The sequence below is a fragment of the Mus pahari genome, chromosome 17 (genome assembly GCF_900095145.1).
Source record: "Mus pahari chromosome 17, PAHARI_EIJ_v1.1, whole genome shotgun sequence".
Lineage (NCBI taxonomy): Eukaryota > Metazoa > Chordata > Mammalia > Rodentia > Muridae > Mus > Mus pahari.
The window spans coordinates 39677394-39694432 of NC_034606.1; the positions used below are offsets into that span (position 1 = coordinate 39677394).

Consider the following 17039-nt stretch of genomic DNA (forward strand, 5'->3'; position numbering starts at 1 on the left):
GGAGAGCGGTAGGTGACAAAGCAGGTTCACATAAGACCTACCTGAGGGCAGGATGGATGTAGACCGGCAGATGAATAAGGCAGGCAATAGGCCAGGTGGGCACGTGGGCTAGCCTAGCCTGGCTGAGGACAAGTGAGGCTTGGGGAACGGGATGCTGAAGGTAGCTCTGGGAGTCTGAAACTCTTCTTGGGTGTGGCAGCACCTGCTCTGAAGGCCCTAGTTCTTGCTACCTATTGGAACGCTCTGGTAACTTTTGGAGCTCTGAGTCTTGAGCCCTTCCCACTGGATAGCCTAGGGAATTGAGATTAAGCAGAGAAGCAGGCCTGGCCTGTTGCACACGTCTGGTTTGAGGCCAGAGATACTCTGAGGCATTTAATAAAGATAGGACTCAACAAAGACAAAAATAAGAACAATCGCAGGTGCAGCTAGTCTTGAACATAGTAAGACAGCTCCACGGCATCATTCCAGTAGTTGAGGTAGAACCTTCGGGTCCTGGAGTCCGTGTCATGGCGGAGGGCCTCCAAACCTGCAACAGAGACCACACTGTCCCACCAGGAGCTCACTGAAGAGCTCAGGGTGCCAGTGAACCCACAGTCTGGAGGGGAAAAATAAGCCCCCCTCCCCTGGAGAGGCATCTCCCCCCTCATCCCCCTCCCCGCAGAAAGCTCCTGCAAGTGTCAGGCAAGACAGACCCCAGCCACCCTGAGGGTACATAGGCTCCGCTTGCTCACAGTTCTTAAGGAAGATCACATCTTTCTTTCTCAAGTATACGCATAGGTCATTGAAATAGTCCTGAAGCAATGCTCCTGGGGTAGTCAAGGATGTGGTTAGCAGTGGCAACCCTTGCCCGCCGAAACAGAGCGCTGGCCCGCGGGGACATCCCACCCCCTCAATAGCCAAATCTACTACTGTCCCTGCAGTGGACGCAGGACCATCCACTGTGGAGGCCAAGGCAGGGGGATACCAGGGATGGGAACTGAGGCTGCTGGGTCAGTCCCTACCGATGAACTTCATGGCTGCCAGCTTCACTGTCATGTGGGAACTGTCCAGATACATCAAGGCCTGACTGAGGAACTGCTGGTAGTTACCGACATTGCTTTCTAGCTGAGGAGAGAAGAGAGGGCCTGTGACCATATTGAAAGTCTGTGTGCTACCTCACTTCAGGACATGACTTTCCTGAGGGACCCCGAGAGCCTGGAAGAGAGGAGGGCGGGCATCTGAGTCCCCTAGGGGATAGAGAAGGGTAGCTGGTGGCAATGGCCCAGTTACTTCATTCAATCCAGTGAGGGGAGTCCGTGCCAAGGATGGGAGCATCCACATGTGTGACCCTTCCCAACATCACCCTGGAGACCCTCCAGGGTACCTCTGTGTATCCCTGCCTGGTTGCCATCTTACCACAAACCAAAAGCTTTATGTCCCACACTCCCAAGCCCCCAGGGTCCCCTGCAAGGCCCGTGTCATGAAGAGGAAAGGCAGGCCCATCACTGGTAACTTCTGTGCCCTGATCTCCTCTGCTGTTGAGGGAGCAAAGCTGCCTCTGGGACTTTCTCTAGGCATTTACCTTGGGGTGTTGTTATCATGCGTTGCAGACATGACACAAGTGCCTGTGTCACTATGGGCTCTGCTGTTCCATGGCCTTCAATGGCCTTTCCATTTCTAACTGCCCAGACTCCTGTCCTCCATGACACCATTTATAAACCTTTTTATAAATGGGCTTGTTTCCTGGGCCCTGATTGCACCTGATATTTGAAGTTAGGGCCCAAGAAACAGCTGGAGACAGCAGCCCTGGGTCTCCCAAGGGCTGTGCTTCTACTGTCACTGTCATCAAAGTGCCACATGGTGCACTGCATGGGATGGATAGCAGGCCAGGAGTTCAGCATCCCCACCCTGTTCAAAGATCACCTTGAGATCTTTGCAGCCACAGTTCTAGACTTGCCCTTAGTGGCTGAACCAGAATCCACTGAAGCCTGAAGACTCAAGACAGGCCTGTCCTGCCTTGCCCATGTGACTGGTCCTATTCAAGAGACTGGGATTATGGCCCTGACAGCCTAGATCCAACAGGACAGAACAACCTGGGGCCAAAGATTAAACTGGTGACTAGATAGTAAGAGGTACCATTGACTACTACTGGTCTCCCACTCCTGGGCCCTGCAGTGTATGGGCTCAGAGTCTCAGGTATGTCTGCCTTACATATGTTCTGGAACACCAGGGGGCGCTGTGTCCTCAGATGCCCTACTAGGCTGACACTATGGGCTCATGGTGGAGACTCCCAGTCCTCCTTCACTATGAAGGGGGAAATGTTCCTCACAGAAGCCCAGTAATTAAACACCCTCCCCCTCAGGACCGCCTCCCCCTCCCACCCCCTCTCCTCAGAAAGGTCTGAGGTGACTGTGCAGCCGCCACACCTCTCTGTGCCCAGACCCTCTCCTGGAAAGGTGCCCAGGCCTTACCATGTAGACAAAAATGTCATTTGCAGCGCCCAGCCCTTGGCCCCATGCCAGCTTGCCGAACAGCTCCTTCCGGAACTCCCACTTTAACAAGATGGCACAGCGCAGGAACGTGAACTTGGCCTTCTGTAAGTGGGGAAGAGTGTCTCTGCTCCCACCCGTCACCTTCCCTCTCATCTCAGGGAGGAGAGGTCTCTGCAGCACTGCCACCCTTGTGGGGGCACTGAAGGGAACGTATCACCAGAGGAAGGGGCAACCTACACCCAACCCAGGCTTTCCTGTTCTAGTTCACATAGAACTTCCAGAAGAACTGCCTTGGCCTCCTTCTGAAAAACCAGCTTGGAGTACCAGCCTTAGGAGGGTGAAGCCTTAGTCTATGTTTGGGAAGGAACCTGACTTCCCACAGTGGATATGGGCCTGGGCTACGTTTGGATTGTTAAATATGAAGCCTTACTCTCAGAAGCCTGGGAGAACTTATTCCAGGGCCAGAAGAGGCCAAGCTTGGCCTGTGGTTAGTGGATAGAGACTAGGCTAACCCTAGGGAGAAACAGGCAGAGGATGGATCCAGGATCTCAGGGTGCCTTGCAAAGCATGTCCTATAAAACACAAGGTCCTTACGACATGGCTAATGTTTCAGGGCCATCCCAAGGAGAGTTGCACAAAGTTCCTTTGGCTTGGGGTAGTGCCACTAGGTAGGCAAGAGCACAAGTAGGCACTCCATGTTCAGCACATGCTCACACCACTGACTGGGGAGTGCAGTGGGTTGTCCTGATGCTATTTGTATTCTGATGTTAGTTCTTCTTCCTCAAGAGGGGTTGCCCACAATGAGCAGTCCATCCCGTACTCAGGTGATCTCATGTGAACCTTCTCCCCATTTTAACTGATCAGTAAAAGCTAGAGCCTGTGGTTGGACAGTGGAGGGGGAAAGGTAGAGAGAAGAGGATGAGAGAGGAAGGAGAGAAGATGGAAGAAGAGGAGAGGGAAGCCTCAATGGACCAGAACCACATGGCCAGGAGAAACCGTAAGTAGCAAGGGGTCTTATAGCTGGGGAATAAGTTAGTATAGTATTAGATCTGCCCAGTTTAGGCATATAGCTTATAATTATAATAACTGGATTGTGTGTTTATTATATGGAATTATCGGGGTTGGAAATTTCAGCAACAGGGAGGGGAAAGTAGATGTAGAAAGTCCCTGAATGCTGGACTTCTGCAGCTGATTTTAGATGTGGTGTGGAGGTCTTCAGCCAGAAGAGGCAGCCCAAGGGCCCCATGGGATGCGAGTGAAGAACCTGAAGCAGGATGCTGAGGCAACATCACCAAGATAGAGCCCACTCCTTTCCTCTGGTTACTGGGATGGCCTACAAACCCAGCCCCAGCCCTCTGTCACCTAGATGGTCTCTCCTGAGCTCTAACCTCACTCTGGGCTCCATTGAGAGAGCTGAGCCCTCGAGTCCTGCTCTCCTTCAGCCTGGCTGGCTCTCCTAGCTGCCCCAGTTGAGCTGGTGCACACTCACCATGGCTACTTCTTGGCAGGGGTCGGCCATATTGAAGAGGAGAGGTATTGTCGCCTGAGAAGCCACATCCTTGAGGCCCTGCCTAATCTTCTTGCCACCATAGTGGATGACGTCTCCAAACAGGAAGATGGCACCTTCCCGAACGTCCGCCCTTTCCTGGGAGGGGAGACAGGTTTCCTGCTCAGGCATGCAATCGGCCAAGCTTCTCCCCCTCCCTCTCTTCACATGACTCCTAGTTGCCTCACTTTGGCCCTGTGCAGCTCAGGACCAGCCATCATTGTCCCTAACCCCACAAGCCAGTGGCCGCTCATTCTTCCTCAACCCCTTGAAATCACTGGGTCCTATTACACAATATGAGGAGTTCACATGGAGTCGTTGGTCCTGATGACTTGGGAGGCAGAATCCCGAGCACAGGACTGGGTACCTTCACAAACCTCAGCTAGTAGCGGTCTACGGAATCTTTATTCTCAGGTGGTTTCTGCGGGTGGTGCTGACAACAGGCACTCGTTTCTGATTGCTATCTGCAGCCCTGCCTTGCCCTGCCCTGCCACCCCGACTCCCCTGCCCAGCTCACATCTGTGAACAGGCTGAGAAGGTGCTGGGCGATCTTGAGGCTGACGATTCCAATGCCCTGGGCGCTTAGACAGTGCAAGAGGTGGCCCATGATCTTCATCAAGCCAGCAGGGTCTGTGAACTCAGGTTGGAGAAAGTTGTCCAACAGCTCCGTCAATTTACTTCTTAGCAGAGTTGCCTGCAGGGAGATGACCATCCTCCAGTAGGGAGGGCCCTTGACCAGTTTCTGCCAGCTGCCCCAGTGAAGCAGGTCGTAGTTTTGGGCAGCTCCTGGCACTCCTGGCCTTCTCAGAAGGTGTGATCTACCCATCTCTGGGTCAGTCCAGGTAGGGAAGAGGTCTGAGTGCTAAAGCGGGCTGTTCCCAAATCCGCTCCCCACCTCCCCTACATGATGGGCAGGAAAACAGACAAAACCACACTCCGTGTCTGGGATAGGCCAGATCTGCAGCTGTATTCCAGCCCATCATGAGGGCCATCAGAACAGGCCTTCTCTGGGAGGTTCAAAAGAGCAGGATGTTAGGTACCTGACGGGAGTCATCATATGAAACAATTAAACATGACCAACCTGGCCTGATGCTCTCTCTACCACCTCGGGAGATATCCTTCCAGACCCTTCCTTTGTGCCTAGCCCTCCGTGTGATCTTTCTGGGGTGACAGAAGGTATATCTCTCAAGTTCCTCCCCACCTCACCTTTTTAGGGTGCATCAGGGTGCTGCCCAGACCCTTCAGGCTCATAGCCCGCACCATCTGGTTGCGACTGGAAAGGCCCAGGTTCAGGGAGTTGTACATGGTCTTCCAAGACACATGCTGGGAGGCATCTGGGCTGTTGAGAAACTGGGCAGGGGTTGGCACCATCAGCCCACCTGCTAACCACAGCTGGCAAGGAACTGGCCTGTCCCAGGCCATGAGAATGAAGTGAGACCTGAAGAAACATGTCTACCAGCAAGCATAGCATAGCTGACGCACAAGGGCCAGACATAGATGTTTTATATCAGAGACCATGGAAGGGAAGTCCACTGGGGCGGGTAGGGGACAGGCTGACCTCAGTGATGATGCAGATGCCCACGATGTTGTCTCGCTCTTCGCTGCTCTTCAGGGAGATGAGAGCCTGCCCCAAGACAGCCTTGATCTCGCAGTTATAGTGAGCCATGGCCCTATCACATGTAAGAAGCAGACACAGAGTCCCAGAGGGCTCCATTCTCCAGCCAGATCTCAGCACTGCCCAGAATCCTGAGTCTGGGGTGCAGGATCCAGCGTACGGAGAGTGAGCTGGGCTGCCATTCTACCCACTCCCAGGCAGAGGTTGCCCAAGCTGAGGGCTCACCTGGCCAAAAGGGTCACCCCCTTTGGGAAAGTTTCCAGCTGCCAGAAGAGCTCCCAGCCCTGGATCAGCTTCACGTCAGCAAACACTTCCCAGTATTCGGTGGTCCAGAAGAGGCCCTTGAGTGCTTCCATGCAGATCCTGGGCAGGGTGGAATAAAACGGGTGCCTGAAACTTGTCATCTGCTACCTTCTAAGACTCCCATGGTTCAGGAGTCTCCCTCCTGGACAGTTTGGGAACTCTGTCCCACCCCATCCCATCTCCACTCAAAATCCTTCCCTTCTTGGGTCCATAGCATCAGCATGGCTCAGTGAGTGCAAGGGAGGGACCACAGATATCTTGGCTCACCTGCAGGGCCCGAGGGGCTTAGAGTCTAGATCGTCTTCCTGGTAGTCAAACATGCCTTGCACTAGGCCCACCTCCAGCAGGTAGTAGAGCTCTGTGAGGAGACCCAGAAGGATCCCTGAGAAGGCCCAGCAGATGGTGTTCTTGTACTCCTTGGTATAGAGGAGCTCATAAATGGTGCCCAGAGCCTGTGGTGGGTGACAGAGAGGGACCCCTGAGCAGAGGAGCAGAGACGTCAGCTACAAAGGCACTCTAGTCCGGGCTTTGCTGTCTTCATCTGGCCTCCCATGAAGACCCCCTTGGATAAATCCCCAAAGATCCTTGCACTAACTCCGAGGCTCAACCAGGACGCCTTGTGGTCTCTGGGACTGGGCTCTGAGCTCCAGACTTTGCTCAGCCTGGATTCCACACGGTTGATTCTATTTTTCTTGGCTTGGCTTCACCTTCTGATGAGCTGGATCTCTCCAAAGTGCCCATCCCATGGAGAGGTCTTTCTCAGACCCTCCTTGGTGAAGGCTTTTCCTGGCTCTGAGCTTCTGGAGGCCAGTCCCATTTAGCCCAGTTTCTTTGGGACTGGGCTGTTTGGTTGTAGAATCCCCTGGCTCTTTCTCTAAACCATCCCCCAGCCAGTCCTACGGTGCAGTGCCCAACGTTCTACTTTGTCCTCCCCTGAGTATAATGGTCTCAGTTCATGGGGCAGAGATAATAAATGGGTAAGCTTGGGGGAAGTCCAAGAGCTAGCCTTGGCTCCCAATCAGTGCTGGCCATCTTATGTCCCACCCCTGCCCTGCCTTCTCCTTCAGGAATCCCCTGCCTTCCCCAGATCCTGGTGGCCTCTTGTCACCCCTCCATCTCTCTTCATTGTTCCTGTCCCCATAGTCAACAGTGGCCGAGTGCATGGTCACTATGTTTGAGTTGTGTCAGGGCAGTCAAGGCTCTCTCCCACTTCCCACTGTGGGACTTTCTAGAAGTTCTGTTCTGGTCTAGGATGAGGCATCTGTACAGAGTAACAGCAGGACCAGTTGGCTGGTCCATCAGAGAGTACCTCCGACACCTACTGAGGTCATGCCTGCCAGGTGAGAGGCTCACCAAGCACAGGTGAAATGCATTGCCCACCTCCATAAATGACTATCGACCGTGATAAGGCCTGAGGGTGGGGCCCTTGGAGGTGACACAGCCTGCCTCACCCCTACCCCAGGAGTCGATTGAAGCCCTAGAGACTGCTGCTGCCCTGGGGGGGGCATGCTGGTGGCATGGTGCACAGGATGCTGCTCACCATCAGCGAGACCAGCCGGGCCCGATATGTGGACTGGAGGAGCCTCTTTGGCGGGCGCAGTTTCAGCTTTATGTAGAGTAGGGTTATAACATCACGAGCCACATGGTAGTTGGCAGCCAGAGCCTTCCACATCGGTAGGATCCACCTGATGAGACAGGGACCAGGCCACCACTGGGAACACTGGGCACAACACGGCAGAGAGGCCTTTATGAATGCTGGCCATCAGAAGGATGTGGGACATTGAGCCCTGGTGGTGGTGGGGTGGGTAGTAAGTGAGGGGCCCTGAGGTCTATAGTCTATGATGCTCTGTTTGATATTTGCACAAATCTCAGTCTCCCCAGGACCCCAGGCAAATAGCTGCCTTATAGCCTGTCTTTTTTCTTGGAAGTAGTGGCAAGTCTCCCCCACCCCCACCACTCAGATAGTTTGAAGAGGAGAGGGAAACTAGCAGAGCCAGGAACCACTCCAGGCAGAGTTCATGGGTCCCCAGTTGTACTTGGCTCCCTGTCTAAGGCTGTGTGTTGGGAGATCAGCCAGTGTCCCTGCCATGTCCCACACTGCCAACTATATGCATATATTCATGAGGTACTTAGCACAGGGCTGGCCATCTAAGGACTGACAGGCTTATGACTATGCTGGTGTTGTCAGCAGCCCCTAGCCATGTTCTGAATTAGTAAGGCTTCATTGTCAACAGACTGCCTCTTGAAAGACTATCTAGTGTGCCAGCTGGAATCAAGACTCACTGAGGCTCTGGGACCATGGGAGACCTGTGGGTGGGTGGAAGGACATCTTTATGTATCTCCACAGCCTTTGACTGGTCTAGGGCTTTGTATCCAGGTCAGTCTCTGGTGACTGTGAATCTGAGATGGTTTCTACACCAATGCTAGAACCCTGGTTTGATTCCCAAACACCTTCAGAGCCCCTCTGGCCATAGTCCAGAGTCAAGAAAGAGACAGAACCCCCAAATGCCTATTCTTGCCTACTGTGCTAAGTAAACTCTGGCCCAGGAAGGTGGACCACCACATGCCTGGATGAGGACCACACTGGGGTGTCTGGGTCACGGGAAGATATACCTCTCTGAGGGCTGACATAAGGATAAGATCACCTCCACCACCTCCTGAATATGCTGGGTCCCCAGAGCCAAGGTGGCCTGACTTATGGCCTGCTGGACACTCTTGGACTGGATGTTCGGCAGTTCCTGGAACAGGCCTTGCAAGAGCTCAGCTATCTGCAAGGTGGAATGCAGCTTCAGATGGGGCAAAGCCCTCTGAGTTCCTGGTAGGACTTAGCTTCACAGCTCAGCTCCCCCATCGCCATCACTATCGTAACAAAAGTAGGGTGAACAAGCCAAGAGGTGCATTGTGGTTGACCCTGTAAGAGGACCCAAGTGGATGGGGCCTGGCAGTGCACAAGGATGAATTTTCAATTTAGTCGGTGAAGTCAAACTGGAGGACAGTTTAAAGCTGCCCTTTCCCACGGGTCACCCGTGAGGTAGCAGAGGATGGGCCGGGAATCTGCTGGACTAAGGCAGCTGGCTGGAAGTTCATTGGGACACCACTCATGGACTACTAGGGTGGTCACTCATTGTCTCTGTGATTACAAGTGAATGAGAGGGTGTGGCACTTGCTTGCATGAGCATGTACACCAGTCAGAAGGGAGCCACAGCCGCCCAGCCTCACCTGCTCCTTCCTGAAGCCAGGCTCCACACAGATCAGCAGCAGGAGCTTGGCAGCAAGGTCACAGTGGAGATGATTATAACTGCCTAGATTGTGCACCAGTGTGAGGATCAGTTGTGTGTGCTGCGCCACTGTCAGGTCTTCCTTGAAGACCTGTGTAGAGGCAAAGGCCAGGGAGGGGGAAATCTCTGGTCAGCAATGAATCAAGCCAGGCAGGAGGTGCTCCAACCTCTTACCAAAGAGGGAATGAAGGTCCTGTATACAGAGAGCTATGGAAGAGCTATGGACAAAGGTTTGCAGGGTTCCAAATGCCCCATCCTGCCCTTACCCCAGGATGCTATGAGCTGTATAGCTCCTCCACCTTGAGGCCATTGCTCGGTGGCTGCATGTGTGCCTTCCATAAGCTCCCAGCTGCCTATTCTCTGAAGACTTTCCCAAGGGACAATGGTGGTAAACAGCCTTGTAAGAAGTCTGGCTGAGTTGGAATGATAACCAACTCCTGTCCAGATCTAGCCCTCCCCTGCCTTGCTTCCCTATCCCACCACCTCCTTTTTGTTTGTTTGTTTTTTGTTTTGTTTTGTTTTGTTTTTCGAGACAAGGTTTCTCTGTGTAGCACTGGCTGTCTTGGAACTCACTTTGTGGACCAGGCTGGCCTTGAACTCTGCCTCCCGAGTGCTGGGATTTAAAGGTGTGTGCCACCACGCCCGGCTTCCCACCACCTCTTAAGGATGGGACCCAACCTGCTTTGTTTTAGGAAGGGTGCCACTAGGACAAGAGATTCAGCCTAATGCATGGCCCAGGAGACACCAGATGCTGGAAAGTGTCACTGCTTCTGACCCAGCCAGTCTCAGGAGCAGCTGGATCCACAGACCCAAGTGACCCTCACTTAGAAGGTAAGAAAACTGAGGCTCAGGAAGATGGGATAACTGACCCAGGGTCATCCAGTCATGGAGCTTTGACACAAACCCAGCTCTGATCTTCCAGTGTAATAGGCAGGCAGAGCCTGAGAAGACTATGGGGTGGGGTGCGGAGGAGGGGACAGAATGTATCCCCAGAAGAACAGGATAGGCTGGCTTCTCTTGTCCCCAGAAGGGGAGATACAAGTGAGACTCTTTGCCCCGTGGGTTTAAAGGTCCCATCTGAGCAGAGGCTGGGAAGGGAGGTACAGAGAACTTCCCTGGAAAGAGCAGAAGTCCATCCCATCCTGGTTCTGCCCAACCAATTTGCCTGCACAGGTCCCTGGGACCCTGAGGCCCCATCTATTCAGTCCTGGGGGTGGGAAGGAAGGAACCATATAATCCCTGAGCTCTGGGACCATCAGAGCCCCCGGCACTGCCTGAGCAAGCTCACCTTCACCAGGTGGTAGAGCTTCATCTCCCACTCTCTAAACACGTTGCTTTCAAAGTGCTTCATCTTACTCCACTGCGCAGTCTCCACCAACTTCCCTGTGTACAGTTGTGCTCAGGAGGGCTGCTTCTCCCCGCTGCCCCCAGCCCCGAACCCCTGCCCCTGCCCCACTCACCCTTCTGCTGGAAAACAAGTTCCATGAGCAGGTAGACACAGAAGTGAGAATGCTGCTGTGTGATCTTGTCTTTGTCCCGCCACAACAGAGTCAGGACGCCTATCTGGTGACCCAGCATGGATGGCACGGCCTCTTTCTGGGGAGAGCGAGGTAATAAGCAAAACCAGGTCTGGCCTCTTTGTGATGATTCTTGCTTCCACTCCTGTTCCCAGCGTCTCTGGGAGTCGCACTGGCTAGGGTTTGAGAGGGGCTCCTGTCTCACTCGGCCTTCATCTCCCTCACCTGTCTTCTCATCTGGAAAAGGCATTTCTGTTTTTAACAAAAGACTGAGTCCTTCAGGCAGCTGTGTGCAGGTGTGCCTGTGGATGTGTATATGTGCCTACAGGCTTATGTTCATGTGCATGCATGTGTGCGTGTTGAGTGTGTGTGCGTGTTGAGTGTGTGTGTGTGTGTGTGTGTGTGTACTAGAACACAAGTATGCATGCAGGCTTGCCAGTGTGTGCATATGTACCTGCATGATGGTATGTGCATGTATGTGTGTCTGTATGTATACATGCATGATTGTATAGATATGGGTAGTATTGTGTGTGTGTGCACGTGCATGTGTGCATGCCTATATGTGTGTGTGCATGTGTTTGCCAACCTATATCCATGTGTGTTGTTTGAGATTCATTTCTCTTGGCTGCTTCTAGGACTCTCCTGATTCTCACTGGTGTTCGATAGTTTGGGCTGTGGTGTTTTCCTTCGAGTGTGTCCTGCTTAGGATTTCTTAATAGTCCTATCTGGAGGTGTGTACTTTCTCAGCCAAACTGAGCAGTTCCCACCACTGCAGCACCACCTTCTCTGCCCCCATCATCTCCCCCATCATCTCACTTCCTCCGGGATCCTGCTTGCATCCCACACAGTTCCACAGCCACTGGGCTTTGGTCCTGTTCCTCGAGGCTTTCTTTTCCCTTTGTCCAGGTTCCAGGTCTGTTTTCTTCTGTGGTGGTTGAGCTGCTGATTAAAAGAACCAGTGGCTTTGCATCTCAGATGTGTGCTTCCTTTGCAGTTCTAGAATGTCCCTCTAGCTCTTTCCTGTGGTTGCCACATGTTTCTTAGCATCATCGATTTCCCGTGCAGTTGTGTGTTCCGGAACACAGCCACACACCGTGCACTGTTTCCTTGGTTCCTTTTACCATAGGCAAAGTGGTGCAGACGAGTGGTGACAGAGACCTCCTGGGAGTCCTCCCAGAGATGATGGGGAGGGCACGTGTTCTCTTCTCTGAATGTCCGGCCTATGAGATCTGGAGGGCCACATGGTTGGGGCTTGACTTTGGTGAGCTTCTGGTGCCCAAGTAGGTTACACCCAAGCTGATGCCATCCCAGGCTGGGCCATTCTACAGTGGTGGTGTCTGTGGGTTTGGAAAGTGGCCTGATGAGGATTGTGAAGCACTGGGGACAGGGCCTTGGGATGGGACAGCCCTGATCTGTTGAGTCTCTTTCTCCCCATGTGGTCCACACTGCTGTCCTCTCAAAGTGAAGCTTCTGCTCTAGGCTTGGGGGATGACAGAGCAGAGCAGCCTGCTTACTGTCAGCCTAGGACTTTTTTTGTATCATTGATGAATCCATCGCTCTGGGAAGCCCGTTATCGGATGCTTTACTCTGAAGTCCACAGGCTGAGCCTCTCAGTTACCTGCCAGATCCCAACACCCAGACTAGCATTGCAGCCTGCGTGTGTGTGGCAGCCATCACACACCTTGCCAGCCTGCCCCACCCAGGGGGAACACACCCAGTGCAGACTTGGCAGCCACCTCAGCTGGTGCTAAGTGTCCAGGCTGGTGCCTATTCAGAAGGACCTCCTGTGGCCTCTACTTGTATTGTGCCCAGGGTCTAACCACACACCATTACCAACTCAAGCAAGACTCACTCAAGACCTCTCTCACAAGGCTCCTTAACAAGACCATTTCCACCTGCCCTGACTGTCCCTTCTCTTCTGGGGGTCTGAGCCCCAGAGTGTGACCCTGAGCACAGAACGGTGTCCTCTCATCCCTCTCTAAGGCCCAGCCCTTAGGTCCTGAGTAGAGCAGGCCTCACTGCCCCAGGCCTGCCCCAGCCTAGATCCTCAAAGCCAGCTTCGCAAAGCCCAACCCGCAGTCTCTGGTAAAGCTCTCGCTAGCATCAAACCTTGGTCAGGCCTAACTGCTCGAGAAGGACCTTAAAAGCCATTGCATCTTCAATACCGGAGCATCATTTTTCACTTCAAACATATGGAAGAATAGCTCAGAGTTCCCGTGTGCTCTCTGGCCAATGCTTCCCCTTAGCTACGGTCTGATGGCTTTGGATCCCTCTGTTTACATCCCTTCTTCTGACAGGGAACACTGGGCATTTTACCTCAAACACCCCTACTGTCTATTCCATACTAAGCAGGAAACTTAGTGACAAATGCAATAGTCACAGTCACAAAAATCTATTTCAACATCAGCATCATTATCTAAACCACAGTCAATGTTCAAAGTTCATTAGTTGTCCCAATACAGGGATACTTCACACACAACACTAAACACACACACACACACACACACACACACACACACACACACACACACACACACACACTAAGAGCATCTAGTGTTCAGCTCCAACCCTAGTACAAAGCCACATTCTCTTTCTCTGATGGAGGTCCTCATCTGATTGCAGGACACCCTTCCTTCCAGACCCTCCCAACAACACCCCTTTTAATCATACATAAATTAAATTTCAGAATATTTAGAATATTGTACAGAATAATGTTTCAAACCAATAATATTGCAAAACCCAAACTACAGAATGTTTAGCAGTTTTTATGGTAATTTTTATTTAAGATTGTAGTTACAGAGAGGTTACAAGTAAGTGAAAAATTCAATAGTTTTGGAAATTTGAATAGGTTCTCACGTCTGTATCCTCTTTCTGCTGCTGTAATTGAGGCTGGATGATTGATAGAGCAGTTTATTTAGCTCACAGTTAGTAGTGTAGACACTAGGTAGTGCCTTCTGGAGAGGGCCTCTCTCACTGTGCGCTGGATGACACTTGGCACTAGTGTGTGCCAGCTCCGCGTGTGGATGATAAGAGAGACTTCCAGTCTCTCAAGGGGTAACCAATTCCTGAGAGGGGCCAGTTTTAAGGTAAAGACATAATTCCCTCTGATGGAACTTATCTTCCAACATCTCCATCCATTTCCACACTTCAGCCACAGCATCCAACACTCAGCTTCTAAGCTGTATCTCTTCAGTTAACCCCTGTGATTGGCTGGATGGGTGTTGCCATAGTTACTTGCCTGTTATTATTGCTGGACTTCTACAGGGCTCCCAGCTCTGCTCCAGTATGAATAACATCATATAAGTGTTCTTGCATAAGCCTTTTTATGGATATACATTTTCATTCCTCTCTGGTAAATAGCTAGGCTCAGACCTATGCATTTAGGGCATAAGTGTTATTTAACTTTCAAAGAAACTGCCGAAAGCTCTGCCAGGCAGTGTTAACGTCCTACACTCCCCATGCTGTGTGAGACATTTCCGGGACTCCACACCTTGGCCAACACTTGCTGTTCCCAGTCTTAATTTTACTCTTCCAGTAGGTGGGTAGTGGTACCTCATGGTGGTTTTATTTGCATTTCCTTTTTGATCAGTTATGTGGGGGCACATCCATTTTCATGGGTTCCGCAATGTACCTTTTTCTTTTTTCTGTTTTTCTTTCTTTTTTTTTTTTCATCTGGTTGCCTATTTTAAGGGCTGGCTAGCTTTTTACTGAGATATAGTTGGTCACCTTGTCTGGACACAAGTCCTCTGTGAGATACACACACTGCACACACTTCTTGCCCATCTGTGTCCTGTGACTGCCGGGTGCACAAAAGCTCCTCATTTTGATGAGGTCAATTTTATCATTTTTGGTTTGGAGATGGGGAGTCTCATATAGTCCATGCTGGTCTCAAACTCAATATGTAGCCAAGGATAACCTTGAACCTCTCATCTCCCTACCTCCACCTTCTGAGTTCTGCGATGGCAGACATACACCATCATACCCACTTCATGTAGTGTTGGGGCTCCAGCCTCAGACTTGGTGTGTGCTAAGTAAGAACTCTACTAACTGAGCTACATATGCCCCTGCAGCCTATTTTGTCTCATTGGTAGCTTCTGCCTTCTGAATGCTGTCCCGCCAATCCACCTGCTCTTCCTTCATGAGGAGGATCTGACTGCTTCTAGAGATCTGGAAGTTCTCGGCTTGCATTTAGTCACCCTTATCCTTTTCCTTCCTTTTGTCCCTCTTCTTCCTCTCCCCCCTCCTTCCTGACATGATTTCACTGTATAGTTCATGCTGGCCTCATATAATCCTGCAGCCCTTCTTCTCAGTGCTGAGCTACCCACACCTGGCCCATGAGAAGCCTGCTCATGGTTTTCCCCGAGGTGTGGGGTGGTAGCTGATGCCTATTGCCCTAAGGAACTTGGCTTGTCTCAGACCTTCCCATCTAGTCCAGATGCCTCCACGTGAAGCAGCTGGAGCATGAGGGAGGGTACAGGGACAGGGTGACTCTCCTTCTCTCAGCTTCTCTATTCCCTGCTCTCAGGACAGCTGTTTCCGGGACTGTTTAAGACATGGTGTTCCTCCACGCTGCAACCTTCCTGACCCGACACAGGCTATTTCCCCAGAGCCCCTACCCCTCTCACTCCTCCAGTCTCTGCCCTCTGTTGGGCCTCTGTTCTTGGGATTTCCTCGGGCCATCCCTCTGAGCAGTAGTCACAGTCCCCAGCCTGAGGGCTCCGAGACAGCCTACGGAAAGACCGCGTCCTCGGATGCTGACCTCCATTCCCCCCCGCCAGGTGATCCCCATGGTTTTGGGGTATAGGAAACTCACAGCAAGCTTCAAAGAGTCCACCACGTATTGCAGAAGCAGGTAGATGGACTGGAGGGCCCGACTGCGCTCGTGGATCTTGTCAGACTTTAGCCAGTATTCTATGTGCTGGGATGAATGGAGCAGAGAGTGAGAACCTGGGCCCACAGACCGCATTGCACCCAGCTCTAGATGTGCCCCGAGTAGGGCTTGCTGGGAGGGGAAACAGCTACCCAGCCAGAGCACTTCCCTCCTTGCCTGTCCATCAATCTGTCCCTTCAGTTCTGGGGTGCCTCACAGCTTTGGACCATCTTAGATATAGAGAAAACCTAAGAAACCTTCGTGTTCTTCACAGCCAACACAATTCTGCTAGCACCAGCTAAAAAATCCTAGGAGAGACACAGCATCCTTCAACTCAACTCAACTTCAAAACTATCAACCTGCAGGCCATGTCAGGTCCCACAGGTTAAGGGCTCTGTCCCCAAGACGTCCCCAACTCTGGGGCCAGTCACAAGCCCCAACTGTGGCTCATGCTTCAGTCCAACCCACTATAAATTATGTTAGGCCACCTTTCATTACTGTAACAAAATACTCAAAACTGACTACTTTACAAAGCTGTTTGGTTATAATGCCACATGCTCTGAAGGACTTGGTGATGGCCTTGGTTACAGTCCTAAGGTGCTAAGGGACACCACATTACAAATACTGGAAACATATATGTGCCTGTTTCTTCCCGGCTCCCCCCACTTCTCATAAAGGCCAGCTCGAGGTATGGCTCAGTGTTAGAGCACTTACCTAGAATGTTGAAGATCCATGTACAAGGGCCTGGGTTCAATCTCTACCTAGTGACACACACACACACACACACACACACACACATGCACACACATGCATGCACGCACACACATGCACAAGCACATACACAGCTACCAGGGTTCAGCCATGTAGTTTTCTGCCTTACTCCCAACACTGTCTGGCTTACGTTTGTAGTCTTTAAAGTGCCTCAAGTGGGGACCAGGTTTCAAAGGATACCAAAGGACAATAAATCTGTCTTCTACCACACCCATGCCCTCCCCACCTCCCCCGCCACTCCTTCCTTTGGGTCATTGAATTTACTGGAACAATGTACACAACTTGGGGACACTCTGGTGTGTTTGCCCAATTATTACAGATGGCATGACAAGGTCACCAACAAATATCACACAGAGGGCCACAAAGTTCTCATGTTGTTCCTGGTCTTGTGCCAGGTCTGGATCTCAAAGGTTCAGCCACTAGCAAGTCTCCTAAGGCTTGAGCGTTGGGGATCGAGGCTTTGGTAGATATTCATAGTTGTCACACATCAGACCAACCTGTCATGTCATGTTCTCAGGGTGGGGATGGGACAAAACTATAAAGCCCTCTGATGACTCCACTGGCTCCATCTGCCCGGGCATCCAGCCAGGCCTCACAGGCATGCGCAGGTGCTCAACATCCTCAAGCCTAGGATAGGGGCTGTGTGAAGGGGGACTGTGTGAGGGGGG

The 17039-nt window shown here is 52.0% G+C and overlaps 1 protein-coding gene across 1 annotated transcript in view; it reads right to left on the bottom strand.

Annotated features, from left to right (window-relative positions):
* Nucleotides 1-425: 425 nt before the first annotated feature.
* Nucleotides 426-17039, bottom strand: part of LOC110334448 (maestro heat-like repeat family member 5) — a 24656-nt gene continuing 8042 nt past the window's right edge. Inside the window, exons 9-24 of the mRNA XM_021216160.1 lie at nucleotides 15544-15648; nucleotides 10674-10809; nucleotides 10502-10596; nucleotides 9155-9304; nucleotides 8549-8703; nucleotides 7476-7620; nucleotides 6203-6387; nucleotides 5858-5995; nucleotides 5576-5687; nucleotides 5224-5367; nucleotides 4535-4711; nucleotides 3961-4116; nucleotides 2451-2573; nucleotides 1002-1104; nucleotides 732-806; nucleotides 426-526 (exon numbers count right to left, since the gene is read on the bottom strand). Of these exons, the coding sequence (XP_021071819.1) occupies nucleotides 426-526; nucleotides 732-806; nucleotides 1002-1104; nucleotides 2451-2573; nucleotides 3961-4116; nucleotides 4535-4711; nucleotides 5224-5367; nucleotides 5576-5687; nucleotides 5858-5995; nucleotides 6203-6387; nucleotides 7476-7620; nucleotides 8549-8703; nucleotides 9155-9304; nucleotides 10502-10596; nucleotides 10674-10809; nucleotides 15544-15648 (2100 nt within the window). The remainder of the gene's footprint in view (nucleotides 527-731; nucleotides 807-1001; nucleotides 1105-2450; nucleotides 2574-3960; nucleotides 4117-4534; nucleotides 4712-5223; nucleotides 5368-5575; nucleotides 5688-5857; nucleotides 5996-6202; nucleotides 6388-7475; nucleotides 7621-8548; nucleotides 8704-9154; nucleotides 9305-10501; nucleotides 10597-10673; nucleotides 10810-15543; nucleotides 15649-17039) is intronic.